A 22445-nucleotide genomic window follows, 5' to 3' on the forward strand; every position below is an offset into this window, starting at 1 on the left:
ATGTCACCCATCTCGTCAGCACTGGTCGGTATCAGAAATAAGGCATGATTCATTTTTTTCTTATCGCCAACAAATCCCATGAAAAGACCAGAACCAACAGTGTGTTGTTCTGCCTCTTAATAGTTTTCAGCTTCTCTACTCTGTCTGTGGTACTCAGCCCCAAGTCCACTGGTTACTGGTTACTACTGAAGACCCAGCTCTTTGTACAATAGGCAACAACTGTATGGCTTTATTTTTCATAGTGCAACAGTGTGGCTCATTAATGTGTCTTAACAGTTTTGGACCAGAGTGGATCTCTGTGACACTGATAATGTTTGCTACTCTGATCCAATCATTGTTTAGTTTTGGTCTTTTCAATGGATTTGTTGATAAAATATGGCACAAAACCTGCTTTTTTGGGGGGTAAATATCCACGACAGCTCTGAGCTGATTTAAACATTACCTTTCCATCATTCTCAGTTTGTTTACCTGCTGTCGATACAACAAATTTCAAAATATGTAAGCAGCAAACACCTGTGTGTGACCCGCAGACTCAAGGGGTATGACAAACTTTCATTTCAGTTCTATGTTCCGTTAATAAGAAAGTAGCCTCTCAGCAGGATATTCAGACTGGCTTCCCATTTAATTTTGACATCATGATTCATGTATCTTAGCGTGAATCACTGCAAACAGGACAGTGATTCAGTGGTCTGGAACCAGCATGTCAGCCTCCCACAGTGACTGAAAAAATGTTCCATTTCTTCCCATGTCTCTTAGGGGCCAAAGACAGACAGACACAGTTAGATGACACGGATTAAGGAGTATTTATGTCTCTTGATCTGAGGCTCGACCTGAGACGAAGGTCTTGCATTCTTCAGGCTTTGTGCAGAGGCACACAAACAATATCAGAACGCACCTTTAGGCTGGATTTGGTTGACTGTGTCCACCTTATCTCAGCACAGGAAATTGTCTGTCTATGGCTGTGTGTGAAGAACACAGTCCAGACTTGTGTCTTTGTCTCACGGGGGAGGTTGTTTGTATCCTGTCTGTTTCCCCCGCTCTCTGAAACAGACAGGATACAACAACACTTTAATTTCTAATCACATTGTGGGCCAAGGTTACCTGTTGTTAGCTGTTGTTAGCTGTGTGTATATGTGTGTATATGTGTTGTGAGCTTGTGGAGCTGGCACAGAGATGGGCAGTCAACTGCAGTCAGAGTCAGATTGCAGCGACTGTGTTGTCTGGTGCGTGTCTCTCCTGGATGTCCTCCCAGTGCACTCATTTAAACTCATCCAGAACAGTGACATCAGTCTCCTGATGTTCCCATGTGACCACTCTTGCAATGCCACCAAGTCCGGTCCAACAGCTCCTTAATTGTCTCAAATTATAAACTCTGTCGCTGGAGGCAAGCCATGCTCCAACCAGACACCCAAAACCTCACCCTAGACTCTGCCACTCCTTTCTCAAAGCCTCCTACTCTGTTGCCTATTCAAAAATCTGGGGTATAGTTGGCTGAACAGTATTCACCGGCACTGCTGTGCGTTTGAATCTGGCCGTCATAAACAAAATCCACTGTTAATTTCTTCTTCTCCACTTGTCTCTTATTTCTTTAAATAGCACTTCTTTATGAAACACGATCACCTGAGATTCTAGACGGGTATAAATATCAGTCCAGTGGCGTTTTTCTGCACTCCTTTGTATTTGATGAAGACGAGAAGTTCTTTGTTGCCCATTAAAACCCCACAGTTTCGAACAGGACGTCTGCCCTGGCATCCATGAGCTCAAGAGAGTCTCACAGTTAATTGCTTAAGAACGTTATTTTAAAAAATCATTACAAAAATAGAAATTGTCAGAAAATGTGGAAACTATTTTCTGGTCTGATGCAAGATTTGTTACACAACTACAACAGGGGTGTGCCCCTCAGAACAAGAATGAAAATCTCAGCAGTAAGGGGGAAATCCAGAAATAGCATACACCAAAACTCATGTGGACGTAATAGCATCATAAAGCTGAAAGGGCAAGTTCAGCTTTATGATGCTATCATATCCATATATGTACATGTTTCTTGTCTGCTGCACATTTTGATTATTTGTGTTTCGATATTTGCAGAATTACTGGATTTACGGTGGATTTTCCTTTATTATTGGAGCTTTTACTCTTGTATGTGTTTTGTATTAGCAGAATTGTGTATTTAGTATAAGCTGCCTTAACGTGATACAGTGGCTGGGGCTGGGGCTTTTCCTGTGTGGAGTTTGCATTTTCTCCTTTATTTGAAGGGCATATACAGGTTTGGTGAGCTGGTTACTCTAAATAACGTACAGACCTCATTGTCTGTCTTGGCAACCTGTCCGGTTAATTCATAAATATGATCCAGCCTCCTGTGATCCTGAATGGGATGGGTGCCACAGATTTTCTTTAGTGCCTAGAGTGTGTTTTGTCCTCAGGCGCCACCACAGAACTGGTTTGGGGACTGTGTATAGGAATTACAAACACAAATATTGCGCGTTGAGCTTTGCCACCGGTACACATGCAGGTGGATTTCACTTCCTGCTTGTATTTGTGTCAGTTTGCCAAGATCAACACACCCGCGTGGCCCAGGGGGACACAGACAGAGGAGAGGACTCTGCTCACACAGTCTTCATGCAGTTTTCATGAGAAGCCTCAGTCTGTGTGTCTGAGACCTACAATCCCCGCGCGCACGCAATGTTTCATCAGCCCAGTGAGGATGGAGGATGCTCGTGCTCATCACCACCTGTGTCATCAGTGCCCATTAAAACTAAATATGGTAAATTAACGTACATGTATTTTCATTTCCATTTAACAGTTAATTTAACTGTCCGTGACTCACAAAACTTACAGGTGCGCAGACCCCACCCACGCGCGCGACGTGGTGTAAAACGCTGGTTTATTTCATCAGCTCAGTGAGGATGGAGGATGCTCGCGTGCCTCACCAGTTGATTGTCTCACTAATATCCCTTAAAAAAACAAAGGGGAGTTAAATCTTCATATTTTCATTTCCATTTAACATTTAGTGAACACGCTAAATTTTTATGGTTCTTCTTAGTAATAGTTGATTTAACTTTGTGACTCACAAAACGTACACGCGCACAGACACCAGCCACGCGCGCAACCTCAGACCAAGTGGTGAAAATCGCTCGTTTATTTCATCAGCTCAGTGAGGATGGAGGATGCTCGCGTGTATCACCAGTTAACTCATTTAGCAGCACCCATTAAAACGAAGGATAGTTCACTCATTTTCATTCCTATGGGATATTTAGCGAATGTTTTATTTTAAAGTTTTCATCTCGGTAATAATTAATTTAACTGTCTGTGACTCACAAAAGTGAGAAAAAAACGACATTAAGCCTCGAGGAGGTAAAGACAGAAGCATTTGCGCACATTTTCTGGATTTAATAAGGCAGAGAGCCCACAGTGTCTGCGGTGAAATGAAATGAAATTAAAGAAAATTGGGTCATTAAATGCGTTAAAGAGGGTCGACCAGAACTGCAAACGGTACAAGATGTTCTGGATCCGCATTCCTGAGGATGTCAGCTGGCCTCAGGCTATTTTCAGAGTCTGTCTCCGAGATTACTTTTTGCTGGTTTTGGGTTGTTGACAGGGAAAGAAATGATGCATTCTATATCTTGCTTCTTGTATTTATAGTATTTCCTTTTGCGCAGTGACGATGCCATGTAAGGCTGGGGATAAGGTAACGTTCAGGTTAAGGTTAGGAAACAGACTTCCACCAGAATCTACCCCCGAGCCTTGTAATCTAATGCCAAACCTGTGGCTGTGTGGTGCCTCAAAACCGAACAGAGGCTCCGGATGCCGGGGTGGTGTACCGTGGTGGAGCAGTACCGCCCCTGCGCCACTAGAGGGCGGAAAATAACGTGAGTCACGGGTATTAGACGCCGAATTAAAAACGTGGGCTGGTCTTGGAGGGGTTAGTCATGGCAGTTGTCACGGTTCCTTCGAACAAGGGGAGAATAGGTTTACAAGAAAGCACGGTGCTCTGACTCACTCCAGTATATACACGGCGGACTACTCGTGGCTGAGCCTCAGACTACACACCGGGCAGAGAGAGGAAGAACAGACCGGCGACAAAGGGAGAGAGTCGGCGAAGCGGGAAGCTTTGTGTTCCCCGGTTGAAGAAGAAGAAGAAGAAGAAGAGAGGAAACTCAGCCAACGATGTCTGGGATGAAAAAAAGAAACTCAAATTCCTCCGCAGACAGGGAGGAGGACAAGCAGGTCACCCAGAGGATGCTGGGGGAGAAGGGGGACTCCAGCCAGGATGGAGCGTTGGGAAACGACGCCAAGGGCCCCGACAATGCCGTCGGAGGAGAGGGAGGCGAGGACGGGGTTGCCCTGAAGAGGACCATCACCCTGATGAACGGCGTGGCCATCATCGTGGGCACCATCATAGGCTCCGGCATCTTCGTCACACCGACCGGCGTGGTGAGGGAGACCGGCTCGGTGGGTCTGTCCCTGATAGTGTGGGCTGTGTGCGGGGTCTTCTCCACGGTGGGAGCCCTCTGCTACGCGGAGCTGGGGACCACCATCACCAAGTCCGGCGGAGACTATGCCTACATCCTGGAGGTGTACGGCTCCCTGCCGGCTTTCCTAAAACTCTGGATCGAGCTGCTCATCATCCGACCGTCCTCACAGTACATCGTCGCCTACGTTTTCGCCACATACCTCCTAAAACCTATATTCCCCGAGTGCCCGGTGCCGGAGACCGGGGCCAAACTGGTGGCCTGCCTCTGCATCCGTGAGTATTCGAGCCGAGCCATGCTACTCGGGATGATGCAACTTGTGCTGAGCTGAGCTGTACCAGCTTTAGATGATACTTCCTGTTTGTGTTTGTGTTTGTGTTTGTGTTTGTATTTGTGTCGGTTTCTCAGCATGAACACACCTGTGTGGCTCAGGGGACACAAACAGATTAGACAACCACCTTCTCATCTCACACAGTCTTCATACAGTTTCCATAAGTAGCCTCAGTGTCTTAATGACCACGTGTAAAGACGTACACTCAGACAATCCACGCGCGGAGTTACATCAGCTCCGAGAGGATGGAGGATGCTCGCGCGCATCGTCAGTTAACTACAGTTAACTGTGTGATGAATACCCATTAAAAACTAAATGCCATAAATTAATGAACTTATATTTTTATTTCCATTTAATAGTTAGTGAACATGGAATATGGTTATTTCTTCTTGGTAATGATTAATTTAACTGAGAAACAACCACAGTAGATATTTTCTTATATATATTTTCTGAAATGAATATGAAATGAAATGAAATAAAAATATAAATATAAATAAATAAAATTAAACAAAGTCAAATTGATGCGCCCTCAAAGTCAAATTGATGCACATTTACTGACATGAATAGGGAAAATTTTCAAATTCATTTAAAATATCTCTAATATCCCATTAAACATTTGTGTTTTAGGATCAGCAGGTGAGTTCCTGTTACCTGGGACCACATGTTGTAGGCTAATAAATTATAACATTTTTTCTTTGTTCTGAGTTTGAGGATCTGCTTTAATGGGAAAACGAGAGAAAGAGAATTTATCATTAACAGCGTGTTGTAAATGTAAGATATTAACGTGCCAGGAATGTGTGAGAATTTAATGTGATGAACAGCTTAGGAAATATGTTTAATGTAGATCAATACAGCCAGTTAATCTTCAGCTGTAATGCTGCCCTGTAGACTGTAGACTTGGGCTTCACAAGTTCATCATTAGCTTGAAATGCTTGTTTGTGTGTTTCACAAATTCATTGTCTTCCTTGTGAGTTGTTTTGCATGGAGTCTTAGCATAATTAAGTCTGGATTATTAGCTTCTTTAGCCTGTTAGCACCAGTCTCTGTTTGTTACATACAACAGGTACCCCCCCCCCCCCCCCCCCCCCCCCCCACACACACACCTCGTACTCCATCTCTGTCTGAATACATGATTGCATACGACATTGTGTATGAATGTATATTAATATGTGTGTGTGTGTGTGTGTGTGTGTGTGTGTGTGTGTGTGTGTTGCTAGCTAGTAAACCCCGTAGCTAATCTTCAGATTGACTCAAACCTAAATCCTGACTGAGACCGCATGACAAGGCCGTGGACCAAGAGGATCAGTTGTCTGTGTGTGTGTATGTGTGTGTGTGTGTGTGTGTGTGTGTGTGTGTGTGTGTGTGTGTGTGTGTGTGTGTGTGCGCCCATGTGCATGCCTGCGATGTAGGCAGTGGGGTGGTCAGGGTCACTATGGGGCTGAGAGCCAAATCTCTGCGCGCGCACACATACAAACACACACACACACATATACACACAGACATACATAGCTCCATAGGTCTATTCTGGTGCGAGTCATTGTTCTATTTGACCAGTGTCTTTGGGATTTAATATAATTGAGATCAGTGTGTTTCTGTATGTGTTTACTTTGACACATGCTTATGTTTGTGCAGTCACGCACATACGTGAATATCCCAGAGTATTAGCCGTCTGTGAGTGTGAGTGTGTGTGTGCGTGTATGATTTTTGATGCCAAGCTGTGTGTGTGTGTGTGTATGTGTTTGTTCAGCGCTCTACTGTAGTTGGCCTCTCTCTCTCTCTCTCTCTCTTTGTCTTGGTCTCTTTCACACAGAGCCTCATTGTGCTCCGTCTCGTCTTTCTGTGGTGGCTCCGACCTGATTTAGGAGCTTTGAAGGGACCTGCTTCTTTAGTTAATCACTTTTAATGGGGTCCAGGGTTAGGGGCCGCTCAAACAGCTCTGAGTGTGTGTGTGTTCTGTGTATGGTGGAAGGGGGCCGGGTTCCAATACTGTACATGTGTGGGTTGAAGACAGAGGGATTTGGTGAAAAAGATTTTAAGAAATAGACACTGTGGTGTACCTGTGTGTACCTAGAAACCAGGCAGGACATCAAAGAGCTGTTTAATAAGTATGCCATAATTTAAAGTTTCTTTCTGTCTTACTCTCCGTCCTTATCCTCGTCTTTGTCTCTGTTTTGCAGTCTTGTTGACCTTTGTGAACTGCTACAGCGTGAAGGCGGCCACCAGAGTACAGGACATCTTTGCTGCAGCCAAACTTCTTGCACTCGGACTCATCATCGTTATTGGCTTTGTCAAGATTGGCCAAGGTATCCTGCACAAGCAAAAACACAAACACAAGCGCACACACATTCACAAGGTCACCGTTCGTGCTGTTTCCCCTCCCGTCATCACAAATATCACAAGTATCTGCAGTTAAAAAGTAAGTGACCTACAGGATTGACTCACCTGTACTATGATAAGAGAAATGAAAGAGCATCTTGAATTGTTGAAATACAATAACAAATACAACAACAATATTGTTGTCCAAATTAATCGTATCAAACAATCTGTGATTAAAAATTAACCCAGTTATTTATTGAATATAATATAAATATTGCCTCTATTTGCATTGTAGCATAGGATATCAGTATGAGAAAAATATATATTTTATTCTTTATAGTGTAGTTTGATTTTTGTTTAACATGTAGTCCTTCAGAAGATGCACGTGTGATGTGGGGTAGGTAAATAGCAGCACTGAAAGAGGATTTGTCTGACATAAAATTCCTTTGTTTTGATCCCGAGAAGTCAGGACAGTTTCAGATCACATAGGCCATTAAAATTAAATTATGAATGAATCAAAATCACTTCAGTGGTAAACTGAGCGACAAGGAATAAAAAAAAAATCCACCTGGACTGTAATTTATTTATGCCTAAAGTCACAAGGAATAAGCACACATTGGGAATGTTTCTCTGTTTAACAAGAGTCGCTAACTACGTTCTCTGCATGTGAAATGTTCAGTTTAGATTGATATAAGATCCTAATGAAAAAAGTTGAGTTGTGAAGGAGCTAATGTTCCTTGCAAGTAGTTTGTTTGTTTATGCTGATGCCAGTAAAGTAACAGTTGGCTTAAAATACACACAACCTCCCAACCCACCCCAAAAAAGCCCTTGCAACAAACATACAGGTGTTTACCAAACTCCCATGCACACACAGTAGCACACACCCAGTAGGTTCAGTGCTTAATGGAGGGAGTACACTATCTGCAACCCTGCACCGCTTGAAACAGGAAGTGGTTAATTTGATGTAAGGAGCCCTGTTTTTTTTTGTTTTTTTTTGTGCGGTTTCTTTCCTGCACACATGTTCACACATCGGCCGCACTCACTGATGTGAAATACCCAATTCAGATTTCTTTTCTTCCTTTCACAGAAAGTTTCTGTCCAATAGATTTTTGGCTGGTGTTTCTTCCTGTGAAGACAGTTTCCGACATGACGACAGAGCACTGTCGCATGCATAACACAGTTTCTCTAAAATCAGCATGAAAGATAACAGTGCACTAACTAAAATAATCCTGAAATTATAGACGGTTCAGCTTTAACTGAGGAGATTTTGTAATCCATGAGGCCATGAGGGCATAAACCTATAAACTTTTTTATGTCTTTGAACCCTAGTTATTGCAGATTTATGTTTCATCCCTTCTAGGACGATATCTGATCAAATTCTGGCACGGAAATCCCATTCTGGCTAAGTTAATCTCACTGCAGCCTGTTGTCTTTGTTCCATACGAGCAGTGAATCTGGTGTTTAGCTTCCTGGAGTTGGGCCGACCCCTCATTAAGGTCACAGGATGTTGTGAAGTGTAGCCAGAAACGAGAGGACAGCACAGAGAGAACAGACAATGATGGCTTAAAGAGGACACAGCTCCTTTCATTTGGTAATTTACTCGTTAGCCGCGAGAAGTCTGAGTCGCACAAAGTCTGTAGCACAATAAGCAAGGACTCGTGTCCCATTCGCTATAAACGATCGGACAGTAAAAACTGTGCTCTGATGGTAGAAAAAAGAATTTAGAGAGGAAACCCACTGAAATGGCCTGTGTGCTGAATGTGAATGAGTCAGTGTGAGACACAAAGACCGAGGCTGGCAGGTGCCTTTGGAAAGCGTCTTGAGAGGAAAACAAAAATTGTGGAAGCCACGGAGTTTACAGTGGAGTTTAGACTGAGGGGTGATTGTGGAGAGCAACTGACCGCTCTAGTAACCTGTCTGTTATCTCCAGCTGTGTGCTGCCTCTGTCTGAAGCACGGAGCTCACACATGACCTCTTGCCCTTTGACCTTACACCTGACATCGACCCTTGGTAAGCTGAAGTCTGGCTTTGAAATGTAGCTGTTTTCTTCGCTGTCTCAGTTTAACTTGAATTGCAACACCATGTGGAGGTCAGAGGTCACAGGTCTCAGATCAGCTGACGGGTGGGCAAACAGGACTTTCAACACTGACTGGAATTGTTCCGAGCAGAAAGAGATGGACTGGAGGGAAGAAAGTGTCAGTGAGGCTGGAGCGAGAGAAGGTTGGGAGGAAGGAGAGGAAGCAGGAGGGGGAAAGAGTCGTGTGGTACTTCATGAGAAACGCGTTTTGCACCGGAGGTTTAGCAGCAAGAGGCCAGAGCGCAGATAAAACTATAAGCTTTAGTCTGTTGTAACATGTCTGTGGAGTATTCTCCCATTGGGTACAGGCTGACTCAGTGGTTTCTGTACGACTGAGTGTGTCAGGACTTTTCAGCAGGCCCTCTCCTTTCAGAGTTTCCAGTTAAGTTGTAGTTATTTGTCTGGAGTTTGGGTCAGTGCCAAGAGGCAGGGACACCAAGTTACCGTGATGTTGGACAAAAAAAGCCTGTTAAAGCCGTTGTGCTGGCAGGTGGGTGTGTGGACTTAATGAATATAATAAAAGTAAGCAAACTTTAACTCGTCAGACATCCTGTGTTTTTCATCAGTGTAAAACATGCTCTTAGTGAGGGTTCAACTTAGCTACTGGAATCAGATGGAGACCTGGACATGATGCTGGATGTTGACTTTTAGTTAAATAGTAATCTTTGGTTTAAAGTAGTGCCTTGTGTAACCCAACATTAAGGTTAACGTAACAATAAACCCGGAACATCATTAAAGAAACAGATGGGAGTGGATGTACATGTAGCATTTAATTCAAATAAGTGAATAACTTACATAACTGAATAGTGAGAAAGGATTAGTGTGGATGAGGTTTACATATAATGTGACTAATAAACAGTCCTGAGTTTGTCCTGTATGTCTGAAATGATGAATTGCTGTTAACTCTTATAAAAAATATTGTTTTGTCTGTTCTCTATTTCAAGTCCAGTGGATCAGTTGGATCCCATTGATCTTAACAAGCATTAGCTCCAACTGGTTCTCCTCGTCATTCTTCAGCCAAAGCAGGAACTGTTTCTGGCTTTCGTTCTCGGAGTGATCTTAATCCACATAAACTGAATACAAATGGCCCGTCTAATACCTGTTTATGCGTCTAGCTGGAGCATGAAGAGCTCATTCTACTCATTTGTAATTCTAGTCCTTTCCTAAATGCCATTTCAAAAGTCTGATGCCATCCTTACATCTTGAACAGTCTTTTTTCCACCATAGTGCTTCTAATAACCGTTTATCCAACACGCCTTAGATTATGTGGACTTAGACAAAGACTGGGTGCGTGGCTGAAATTACATCAACAAACCTGACAGGCTGTTTTTACTGCAGCTCCACTGGGTGCCGCGGTGCTAGCTGGCAGGTGTTTACCTGCTGGAGCGGTTACTGAGTGATTTATAGATGCTAGAGTTTGCATTCATTGTTTAAGAGAGATAAATAAAATACACACAGATTGTTTGTTAGTGTTTTGCTTATTTATTGAATTAGATAACAGTTTTCAGTCTAACAATCTGAACATCAGTGCCATAGGAGGAATCCTTGGGTGAATAATGTGAGTCTAACTGCGTAGCCTCTTGTCTTGTCTGATCATGTGGACATATACACCGGTTTCTGCCTCGTTGTTATGGTGATGTGTAAAGATAAACCAAACTGACAACACACACGCACACACACACACACTCTGGTCATTCTAATCCACCTGAAACTAGTCCATTTCTACCACACTACCTGTGCTCTCAGCTGGTGTTTACCATGCTGAATTCATGGAGCTTTGTGGCTCATAAGGTCAGAGTCTGCTGGTGTCTCAGATTAGAGCCCAGTGTAATCTGATTAGCTCCAGTAAACCCCTGCTTTCTCAATCCGACACCTGCCCACACTGTTTGGACGTGAAACACTCACAGAGACTGATCTCTTCCCAGCAAAGAGCCAGGGAAGAGCCTAAACTCACAACCGATTTACTTCAGTTTTATCTTGTCATGCTCCATCTGTGATGCAGGGGTTTTCTCTGCCAGCTTCTCATTTTTTTTTTTAATCTATCTGATACCAGCAGAGTAACTCATTTCCAGTTATACACCAGTATGCGCTGACCTCCTGTAAATGTCCGTGTTTGACATGTTGAAGTGGTTTTTCCACTGCTGCTTCACACACCAGCTCTCTCTGAGGTGTTCATGAAAGAAAAGGGTGTGTGTTTGTGCAGTGGGTGTGTTCCTACTGATGCAATGTAAATATACATTGCATATCCACTTGCATGCCCCCCCTGCCCCATGTGTTTTCAACCAACATGGAGAAGTCCATTCACCTCAGTTTTAAGATTACACCTAATCCATGAAATGCCTTTGCCTTGACCTGATCCACTGACCCTTTAAATTGATTGTAAACTCACTCACTGGCAGTGTTTGTCCTGCATAGTCTGCTATACTAAAAGGCACAACATTTTTAGACATTTCTTTTAAAGGAATAGTTCAACATTTTTGGAAAGTACACCTATTCATCCATTCAGGGAGATAGATGAGAGGATTGATACCAATCTGTCTGTGAAGCAAGAGCCAGGAGGAGATTAGCCTAGCTTAGCATGAAGACTGGAAGCAGGGGGAACCATGTAGCCTTTCTCTCTGTCCAAAGTTCAGAAATGCACCCACCCCCTGGCTAATGAACACAATGAATCTTGTTTGCTCAGTTTGGACACAGACAGACACGTAGACCCTGTTGTTCATCAAGAAACACAGTGGTTACAGCAGGTGTCCTCCCCTGAAACCACACATTCTTTTTACATTTCTGTACAGGTAACATCAGGTTACTAAAGCAATAAGGTGTGTGTAAACACAGTAATTGTACTTTTTAATACAGACTCCATAAAACCAGGCCATAAAACCAGGCCTAATTTAAACTCAGTAACCAGAGGTAGGAACTGTTGATATGTGTGCACCTTGAAGGTGTGTGTTCTGCAGTGTGCATGCATATTTCATTGTGTGCGTGTGTGTGTATCTCACTTTCACTGCCTGGCACTGGTATCATGTGACCAGCTGGTCACAGCTCGTGAGTGTTTCTTGATCAGTGTGGTGGAAGGTAATGGTGGAGTAACAGAAGAAGGAACAGAGCAGTAAGTTGCAGAGTGAAAGTGTAAAGGTGAAACACAAAGAAAGACAGGAGGACTAAAGATGAACACGTGTTCGTCTACAACTTATTATTCTTTATTAACCTCACAGAGTAAAGGCCGAGCAGAGCAGGGATGAAGACGTAAAGAGCCGTAAATTGCTGTAAAGGTTAGGAACAAATCAGCCGCTCAAGCCTCCCAGAGGATGTGAGGTGAGCTGAAGGTTTGGAGGCACACGGTCCTGAGCAGGAGCTGTGTGTATCTTTGTGTATAGAAATGGGCAAACGGGGCCTGGGGGGGTATGACGGTCACATGAGCTCTTGGTGTATGTGTGGCCTCTCAGCTGGTTTAAAGAAACACCTTCCTTATGCAGATGCATGTGTCTTCATTCAGCTTTATGTCTGAATGAAACGAGTCATTGTTGATGACACAGAAACTTAACAATGACCGTGTTGAAAGTGGATCTTCTGGACAGATGATTATCTCCTCTTTCGCCCTGACATGTCAGACCTGCTGTTACAGTGCTTCCAACAAACCTAAGTGCTCATTAGGCTGAATGATGTTAAATAAATGTGGTGGAGCTGAAGTATAAAGAAGAAAATGAAATAATTGTACCTCAAAATTGTGTTTGACAAACAAAATGTACTTAGCTACTTTTTACCACTGGGATTAACCAGACCCAGGGACCCAGAGACGACCCCCCCCCCCCCAGCATAGCTCCCCTGTCAGGCTGGTATGTAGAGCAGTGCTGTCCAGGTGGTGGAATGGGGTCTCAGGACTCAGTGGTCACACCTCCGTCTCTCTGATAAAGGGCAGAGCACAATGTGTGATAGCCAGACAAGACAGTCAGCGCAGTAATCAGGCATTTCCCACACTGCACAGCGGCTTAGGGCTAACGCTCCCAGTACCAACACTGCCCGGGGCTGTTGGTTTAGCAACCGTCGCTGTGTCTGAGAATGTGTGTGTATATGTTGTGGGGAGCAGGTCCGTCAGGAATGTGGCACAAACCAGCAGAAACCTGGACGTCAGGCAAGAGGGGCTGCGACCAAAACATTGTAAATCCTCCGAATGGCTGAGAAATTTAAATAAAATAGTAACACTGATCCACTTCCTGAGACAGATTTAGGCTTTTGCCCTATGTTGGTGCGTGCTGGGTAAAACACGTCACTTGTTCTCCAGAGTGGTTGGTAAACTTGCCTGCTGAACAATAATGCAGACACAAGGATCTGGGCTTTTTTTTTTTTTTGTCTTAACCGAAACCTTTGTCCCTGTTCTTGTCTTCTCCAGGTGACACAGAGGGACTTCTTCCAGAGAATTCCTTCGAGTCGTCCAAATATGAGTTTGGGAGCATCGGCCTGGCGCTGTACAGCGGTCTGTTTGCCTACGGTGGTTGGTGAGTTAATTCGTCACCCTACTTGTGTGACATATCAGTGATAATGTAGGCCTTGTTTCTTGTAGTATAATCACTGACAGTTTATTTCCTACTTTACACATGAACCGCGCTACATTTCAGAGGGTAAATAACTGGACAGTGTCTAATTGTCGACCCTTCTGCCTCCAGGAACTACCTGAATTTTGTTACTGAGGAGATGATCGAGCCTTACAAGTGAGTATTAACGACAGACCATAAGTATTTTAACATACAGGCTTGTTTTCAGAGGAGCGACTGATAATCTGTAGTTGTTATCCTGCTTAAAACTCTTTTGTGTGTCTTCCTCAGAAACCTTCCCCGAGCTATCATCATCTCTCTGCCCATAGTGACAGCAGTGTACGTTCTGACCAACCTGGCGTATTTCACCACACTGTCCCCAGAGCAGATGCTCAACTCAGAGGCTGTGGCTGTGGTGAGTGCTTGAGCTGTCTTCCTTGTACGATGGGAGCCGAAAACAGTGAATACATTTTACTGTTGTTTTCTCCCTTTTTAAGTTGAAAACACAAGACCCCAGAAATCGCAATCATTGGAACTGAGACTTGCTCAGGGGCGAAGTAAATCCGCTCGAATTGGGGTTTTTTTGTCGGCTTCGACTTGGGTGAACGTCAATGTTGACCAAGAGCAAAGTTTACAGTGCAGACCTCTGAGGGGACGGAGAGCGAGAGTCCAAAATGAAAGGAGCTGTTGTAGCTTAATACACCGTCCACTTTTAGCATACACTGCTCCACAAAAGAGGAATGGTTTCCAGACAGTTATGAGAAAGGAATCTAGAAAAATAAACTTTTTTTCTTTGTGACCAAGCTTACAAGCATGATAATTTAGAGCTAGGTATCTCTGAGAGCTTTTTCCTCTAGTCAGTAGATCTTTAATACAATCTCAAAAAGAAAATGTCAGGGGGTGGGGTGAAACAGAAAGAGGCTCAGACAGCTCTGGCATGTTCCTAACGTGTTTGCACTTAGCTCACCGGACACAGCAGTTGACCAAGAAGCTTGGCGTGTAGTGACTGACTTTGCTGATATCCCGGGCTTACGATCACATGTGTCTCGTACATGCTGTGTCCTGCAGGATTTTGGTAACTTCCACCTGGGTCCAATGGCATGGATCATCCCAGTGTTCGTAGGTCTGTCCTGCTTTGGATCAGTCAATGGCTCTCTGTTCACATCATCGAGGTAACACATACGAACATATGAAAAACATACTGTCAAACACTTGTGGACTATCCAGTCAAGTTCACACTCACCCATGTCTTTTCTTCCCTCTCAGGTTATTCTTTGTGGGGTCACGGGAAGGTCACCTGCCTAGTCTGCTGTCCATGATCCACCCCAGTCTGCTGACACCACTGCCTTCACTTATATTCACTGTATGTTATATTCTTATTTTCTAATCACTGTGCACTAGCTCACTAGCTTTCTCAATACGAAAGCTAACTGGTTGTTTACTTTCATCGCACACCTGATTGCTTCTTTCTCTCTCTAACACTCCCTCCAGTGCGTGATGACGCTGCTCTACGCCTTCTCCAACGACATCTTCTCCGTCATCAACTTCTTCAGTTTCTTTAACTGGCTCTGCATCGCCATGGCAATAGTGGGGATGATGTGGCTGCGTTATAAGAAGCCCGAGTTGGAGCGACCCATCAAGGTGCGTGAAGCTCAGTGCAGCCAGCTGATGGACAGATGCACGCAGAGAAGTGGACTTTAAAGTTTCACTTGGTCTCTGTCACCATTAACTCCCACTCAAGTTAGCTTTGGCAGCAGGAAATGTTTCTTCTTTGTCTCATGCAAACAACAAAGGTCCATTCAGCAGAGCTCAGATGAATGGAGGCTGATCGCAGATTAAAAGACAGAAGAGAAGCTGGATACTTGTCAGCTGGTGTTGAGGCCTGCTTTGTAGTAGTAGTAGAGCGTTTGTGTGTGTGTACGTGTGTGTGTGTGTGTACGTGTGCATGTGTGTGCACAAGAGGAAGAGCGCTGTATCTTCTGACTAGACCAGTTGCTGCAGGACTCCCCAAGACACAGAGGACCGTTGTGCCATTGTCGCTCTGCGTTTGCATGTGAGGGTGTAAATTTGCACATGTGATGCTGTGTGTGTGTGTGTGTGTGTTTGTGTGTGTGTGTGTGTGTGTGTGTGTGTGTGTGTGTGTGTGTGTGTGTGTGTGTGCGTGTGTGTGCGTGTGTGTGTGTGTGTGTGTGTGTGTGTGAATCCCATTTTAGAGCTGTACGGTCGCCCTGACTCCACTCATCTGATCGCCGTGTGTATTGGTCTGTCAGAGCGGTGAAGTGAAAGAGGCAGATAGATCTATTGGCCCAGTGCTCTGTGTGTGTGTGTGTGTGTGTGTGTGTGTGTGTGTGTGTGTGTGTGTGTGTGTGTGTGTGTGTGTGTGTGTGTGTGTGTGTGGTGGGGACAGTGGTGGCACTGTCTCACTGCTGACCTCTGTCTCGGTCACTCACTCTCCCACTCTATTTCTTCCTCCTTTCTTTGTCTGTCACATTCCTGCAGTTCAACAGATTCAGACCAAAGCTGCCAGAGAATCACACAATAAAGTTTACTAATTAATGTCTGTAGTTAACAGATACTGTAAATCAGTAAACTGGTAGTTAAAGCAGTTCACATCCAGTCCACATGGCCAAAAGTATGTGGATGCCTGAATCTTACAATCGTGCTTTTTACTCCTTACTAGCCTTTACTCCTCTGGGAAGACTTTCCACCAGAATCCTGAACCGGCTGCAGGGATTTTCTCCCATTCAGCCACTGGAGCATTAGTGAGGTCGCCTACTGGTGTTCCTGTTCATCCTAAATATGCCGAATGGGGCTGTGGTCAGAGCTGTGAGCGGGCCAGTCAAGTTCTTCCACACCGAACAGGAAAAAACATGTTTTTGTTTTAGGCTCTGTGGACATTGTCAGGCTAAAAGAGAAAAGGGCTTTCAACAAATCATTGCCAAACAGTTGGAATCACGCTATTGTCTGAAATATCACTGAGCGGTGTCGCAAGATTTCAAGAACTCTTAAAGCAGCTAGAATAAATATTGTTGTTGAACAATGGATCAGTTGACAGTATGTAATGCGAGAGCAGTTTATTTTACACTACCTGCTCAGCAGCAAACAGCCAGAGAGACAAAGGTAACGACTGGCTGCTTAACACAGAGCGTTTGACAGTTTTAAACTTCATTCTTGCTTTTAGGAACTAAAGATCATTTCCATCTGTATCTCTGGCTCACTGGAGTCTGGAGTTAATAAATCCCTTCTAAGTCTGACCACAGTAATTTAGCTGCACAAACCAAAGATGATCACACTAAACTTTGAACCTCTCTCCAAATTGGTTTTAAGATCAATGGACATGTTTAAAAAGCGGCTCAGAGACCGTCTGCTTCGAAACGCCTTTGTTTAGTTTTATAGGTCTGTTACGTCTGTAGGTGGTGTTTTTTATCTCAGGTTTGTGAAGGACTTTGTGATGTCCACTGTACTTTTTAAAGAGGCTAAATACACTAAAATTATGTAATTATTTACACTGTAAATAGTTTTTTTTTTTTTTTTCAAAGAGACTTGCATCAGTCTGCAGATCTCACTACAGTGTTGTAAGGAAAATATGACGTTTCAAAGGAAAACAGCACAGAACACCATCAGGATGTGTTTTAGTAAAAAGAAATAAATGTGCAGCTGCAAGTTTATAAACCACACACTGTGATTTTATGGCGGGCTATGTGTCAGAACGTTTTGAGGTTATCTGAGAAACAGAAAATGTTGATCTGTTCTTTAAAGCAGAGTTGTGTATCTCCTCACTTTGTCTCATGGGTATGAATCTTTTCGATTTTCTTATAAAACTCTCCTGTCTTCTTCCTGCAGGTCAACATCCTGCTGCCTGTGAGTTTTGTGCTGGCCTGCCTCTTCCTCATCGTCGTCTCCATCTGGAAAACACCGGTGGAGTGTGCCATCGGCTTCGGCATCATCGCTACCGGAGTGCCCGTCTACTTAATCGGCGTGCGGTGGAAAAATAAACCCAAGTGGATGCTGCATGGAATCTGTGAGTGCGACACTTATCTCCTGTCACGTTTGCTTCTTCTGCTGCTGTTATTTCAGCGGACGTTGTGGGTAACCGTCTCTCCTGTGTGTGTGTTCTGCAGTTTCCACCACAGCCTGGTGTCAGAAGGTGATGGAGGTGGTGCCTCAGGAGTCCTAAAAGGCCTCGTCTCCCAACTTCAGCCAGTCAGATTGCACCAGCTGTGATGTCAGACCTCTGGGCTCTGACGTCACAGCTGATGAAGCTTGACCTCTGTTGACCCCTTTCAACCATCTCTCGCTCTCTCTCTCTCTCTCTCTCTCTCTCTCTCTCTCTCTCTCTCTCTCTCTCTCACACACACACACACACACACACACACACACACACCCTGTCTGCAGGGTGCTGATAAGGACCTGATGAAGGCAGACACATGCAGGTGTTTGAAGCTACTATGTCTTTGTGGTCTTCAAACCAATTTTCTTTTTGTTTCTTATGTTGCTGACATTTTTGGGTTGTTATGTTTAGTGTGGACTATTTTTAGTCACTAACTATCCTTCGTAGGCCGTTATGCATTGTTGTTTTTTATGATGCATTCCAATGAATTTTTATTTTACTGTCGTTTTTTTTTTTTTTTTATGAATAAGTTCCTCTAAAATATCCTCCTTCTTGAGAAATCTGTTGTGTTTAGCAAGTTGTGCCTTATGTGGCAAATGATGAACTGTTGTCCGTGACCTTAGTTGTTGCTGGTGATGGCGTTCACCTGCTAACAGCTGGAAAAAGAGTCCAAAACAAGCAACTAAAAAACCCCTGAAAGCATCCGTTTTTAATCCGCCTGAAACAAAGTTTGGCTTTCGAGTAGAAGTTGAAGTTGTTGCTTAACGAAGTTTAGTGTTCGTAGACTGAAGCTTTTCCTTGGAAATATTTGGTCCTGCAGTCATTACAATTTTCTTGGACTTTTGGTTAAAAGTCTTGTGTTGTCAGTGTTGTCGCTCACCATCCTAAAGTCTGATGGAGGTTCTTGGTCCAGATCATACCATCACATCCCTATAATGACCACGACCATTCAGGCTCTGTGACTGAGTTTTATCCCTGCTCGCTGTTGTTTTTTGTGGTTTGTAAATTGTCTATGCTGCTGTAGGAAGTGAGAGAAGATCTTGGTGTATTGAGAGATTTTTCTGTTCTGTCATTTTTCATCTTGACCACGCTGTTGATAAATGTTTTCCCCGTCACAGGTAGGCTCTCTGCAGCTAGAAAAAATGGTCCACCCCCATTTGGTGAGCCAGTATATTTCACTCCACTGGTTTTTACACTTGAAGTTCAGTCATCTTGACATGAGAGGGACCACTCGGCCCGTGAAATCTGTCCTAATGTCCTGTGGCTATGGAGGACCTTTGTTAAGTATGGGAAAATATGATATCGCAGTGATGCGATCAGGTTTATCTCAGCTCGGACTGCAGCTTTGTAACACAAAGCCTGTGCTGGAGACCGGCAATGGTGGCTATTTACCAGATAGGGAGGCTGTAGAGATATCTTCCACTTTGACCGTTCCTTCTTTTTTTTTTTTTTTTTTTTTTTTTAAATCTGTCTCTTGCAAGTCTCCCAGCTTCATGGAAGTGTGTTGCTAAATCACTGCAGTATCCACGTGAGCTCACTTAACATCTGCACAGTTGTCTGAACGTAATGACAATGGCTTATTTCCCCAACCTGAACACTGACTCCTTTAGAGAAAGGAGAAGAAGCAGAATTGTTTGCAGAGGTAAAAGTTTTCCGTTAAGTATGGGTTTTTGTTCAGAGCCTACTTGCATCACTTGTTGCATCACTAAAGCCTTACAGACTGGTCGTGGTGCTAAATGTGAGCATACTATGTGCAACCTACTGATCTCATCTCACGGGATTTCTGGGTATTGTAGTTTGATTGCTATTAAAATTGCATTGTATTTTCAAATCATCATGTGGTCAGACTGACAGAGGTGCATGTAGCTGTATGGGAAGGTTGTGTTATGACTGTCACTGAAAAAGTGGGTCAAAATGTGCTATTTTCCGTTGCCTATGTTTTTTCTTTTGGGTCGTTGATCTCATTCTCAGTTTTGGGATCAATATCTGAGCGTTCTGAGCCCAAGCTCCCAGAGCACCATTACAACTCCAACACACTGTGTGTAAGAGACGATGTTTGAGACTACATGCCGTAATAAAAAGCCATGGAGAAGTGTAACACACACACACTGTCAGGTTAGAGCAGAGTGATAGAAAGGAACCTGATGTTTTGGTTTTTTGTTTTTTTTGTTTTTTTAGTGTTGTGGATGTGTGTGTTTTGTGTGTGTAGACACATGAATGAATGAGTGTGTGTGTGCTTGTTGAGGTGGTGGGGGTGGAGGTGTCTAGATTGGGCGTGTAGTCAGTTTCTTGTGTTATTTTGTCAGACACAGATGGACTTAAACTTCTTCTGAACTAACAGGCAGTTGTGACATTGACATGTAAACGTTTCACTGTTCAGCACTTAGATTTTCTGTTATATTCTCTGTTACTGTTTGATATATGTAAATGTGTGTTTGTGCGTTTGGGGGTTCTTGTGTATTGTGAGTGGAGGTAGTTGGGGGTGAAAGGTCAGAGAGGATAAGCAGAGAGAGACGACCACATGTTTCAGTCTAAGGAGAGAAATTCTCGAGAAATTCTAGAGGAAATGGGAAAACTTGTTTTTGTTTTTTTTATGTTTTTTTTTGTGGGGGAGTGGGTGATTGAAATACAGAAGGACATTTTCAGAAAAACAATATGAAGTGCTAGTTTTTATTTTTCATCCTCATGTTTTGTTTTTTCTACACACACACAAAAAAATGGATACAAAAAAGTTAGTGTTGTATTATTAACATCGACATTCCTCCTGCAATGGACCCAAAGTACCGGACCATGGCAGGGCTGTTTCCATAGAGACAATGTGACCCCCCCCCCCTCAGTAGAGGAAGCAGTGGAATTGTTGCCATGGACACAGGATGCAGGAGGGGTTAATGTGTATGTTTTAGAGGTAGAAACTTTTTGTAACACTCCAGCCATCGCACAGAGCTGATTGGAAACTAACCTGAATAGAAATGTAGAAAGTTTATTTATTTATTTTTAGGAAATTTTGTTGTTTATTGTTTAGTTGCTCTAATTTGTTTACAGGGCATTTGAAAAGTGCTTTACAAATAAATCTTGAGTTTTTTTTCCATTCTTGTGTTTTTTTGTGGTTGAGTTTGATCATTTTTGTCTCATACATATAAGTGTATGTGTGTGTGTGTATGTGTGTGTGTGTGTGTATTTCATTCTTTGTTTTGGTTCACTCTCAGAACTCTCATCAGCACTGTTTCCAGTGATGGCAGGCAGATGTTTGTGATGGCGCTACCTGGCCATCGCAAACCAACAAACATACTGACAAATTTAGCAGCTAGCTTGTGAACACAGTGCAGGGTGTTTCTCATCTAAAAAGAGAGATATTTGTTTCCAGAACAGAACTAAAACACAACTAAAAGCAGAGTGAATATTGGATTTATATTTGTCAGGTGCCCAGAAACATCTGCAAGAGCTTTACAAACTGATTATACATATGTTCATGTTTTGTTTATGACTTGTTGCACTGCCCCCAAGTGGCCAGAATAATTAGTTTGGGTTTAATCAATGCAGGTTTAAGGAAGATGAGAGTGAATTGTTTCTAGCTGGACCTTGATTTTACAGCCAGTGCGTACAAAAATCTGATAAGCACTGTTGTGAGCAGTAAGGCTGATTGAAATAAGAATACTTCTCTGAGTGCACTAGTATTATAGCCATCTCAGTACTGAGTGGCAGCTTCTTTTCACAGTTATCTTCTCATTGTTCTCAGAGCTTAAAAAAAATCTCCTTTTCTCCACCTCCTTTATTGATGGAATTGATTTAATACAAGAAGCCTGATACTCTGGATCCACGTCACCAGTGAACTTGATCATAATTTGTACCTCAAATGTACATTTTATTCTGAAAGTTCCACATGTGGTGGGAGCTCTGGAGTTAGTTTGTGGATAGGTGCAGCGAAAGACAGAGAAGACACACCCTGCACAACATACTGCACTAAAACATTAACTAGAGAAAGAACGTCACCTGTTAGTCACCCCCACACAACCTTCAAAACTGGACTTCTGCCAAACACTTGTTAGCTGTTTACTTACAGTAAACTGACCACTGAAAAAATCTGGTTCAGGTTCTCCTTCACCTATCAGTACTATTACCACACCTACACAGCATCAGACTGACTACTGCATTTAAAGTGAACATAACTTTGTGTGTTATCAGATTTTGGTCCAGATGTTCGTGCTTTCCTCTCTGATTTTCTGATACCCTAAATGAAGTGAAGAGATGTAGGAACGTGGATACAGCTATAAGTCGATACAGTGGTGAAAAGCTGCTCAGTCACACACTGTTTCACTTGTATTTGCTGATTTCTGTGCTCAGTTGTCTTTTCTTTTTCTAGTACTGCTTCAGCTTTGCTGTTTGCTATGTTCGCAGTTGTTTGATTTACTGTCAACAAAATACGTATTTGAGCTTCTTTCTCCTTTCCTTGCTCTCCCTCTAGAGAAAAATCCTTGATTCACTCTGTACTTAGGCCCAGGCTCTTCGAGCTAAATGCTAATGTCAGCATGCTAACATGCTCAACACTGACAATGCTAACATGTTGATGTTTAGCAGTTGTAAAGTTTGCCATATTCACCATCTTAGTTTAG

At 43.3% G+C, this 22445-nt stretch overlaps 1 protein-coding gene across 1 annotated transcript; it reads left to right on the plus strand.

The window, feature by feature from the left end:
- Positions 1-3926: 3926 nt before the first annotated feature.
- slc7a5 (solute carrier family 7 member 5) lies at positions 3927-20923 on the plus strand. Its single transcript, XM_041037716.1, has 10 exons — positions 3927-4747; positions 6980-7105; positions 13583-13688; positions 13857-13901; positions 14016-14139; positions 14793-14896; positions 14991-15087; positions 15216-15365; positions 17568-17745; positions 17846-20923. The coding sequence occupies exons 1-10, from the start codon at positions 4168-4170 to the stop codon at positions 17899-17901; spliced, it is 1566 nt and encodes a 521-aa protein (XP_040893650.1). The 5' UTR covers positions 3927-4167; the 3' UTR covers positions 17902-20923.
- Positions 20924-22445: the final 1522 nt, after the last annotated feature.

The sequence above is a fragment of the Toxotes jaculatrix genome, chromosome 5 (genome assembly GCF_017976425.1).
Source record: "Toxotes jaculatrix isolate fToxJac2 chromosome 5, fToxJac2.pri, whole genome shotgun sequence".
In the NCBI taxonomy this organism is placed as follows: Eukaryota; Metazoa; Chordata; class Actinopteri; family Toxotidae; genus Toxotes; species Toxotes jaculatrix.

Excerpts from the sequence above, each read along its gene's own strand:
- slc7a5 (XM_041037716.1), top strand. The coding sequence starts at position 4,168 with ATGTCTGGGATGAAAAAAAGAAACTCAAATTCCTCCGCAGACAGGGAG. Across the intron at positions 13,689-13,856 it reads CTGTTTGCCTACGGTGGTTG|GAACTACCTGAATTTTGTTA; the intron begins GTGAGTTAATTC and ends TTCTGCCTCCAG. Across the intron at positions 14,897-14,990 it reads TCTCTGTTCACATCATCGAG|GTTATTCTTTGTGGGGTCAC; the intron begins GTAACACATACG and ends CTTCCCTCTCAG.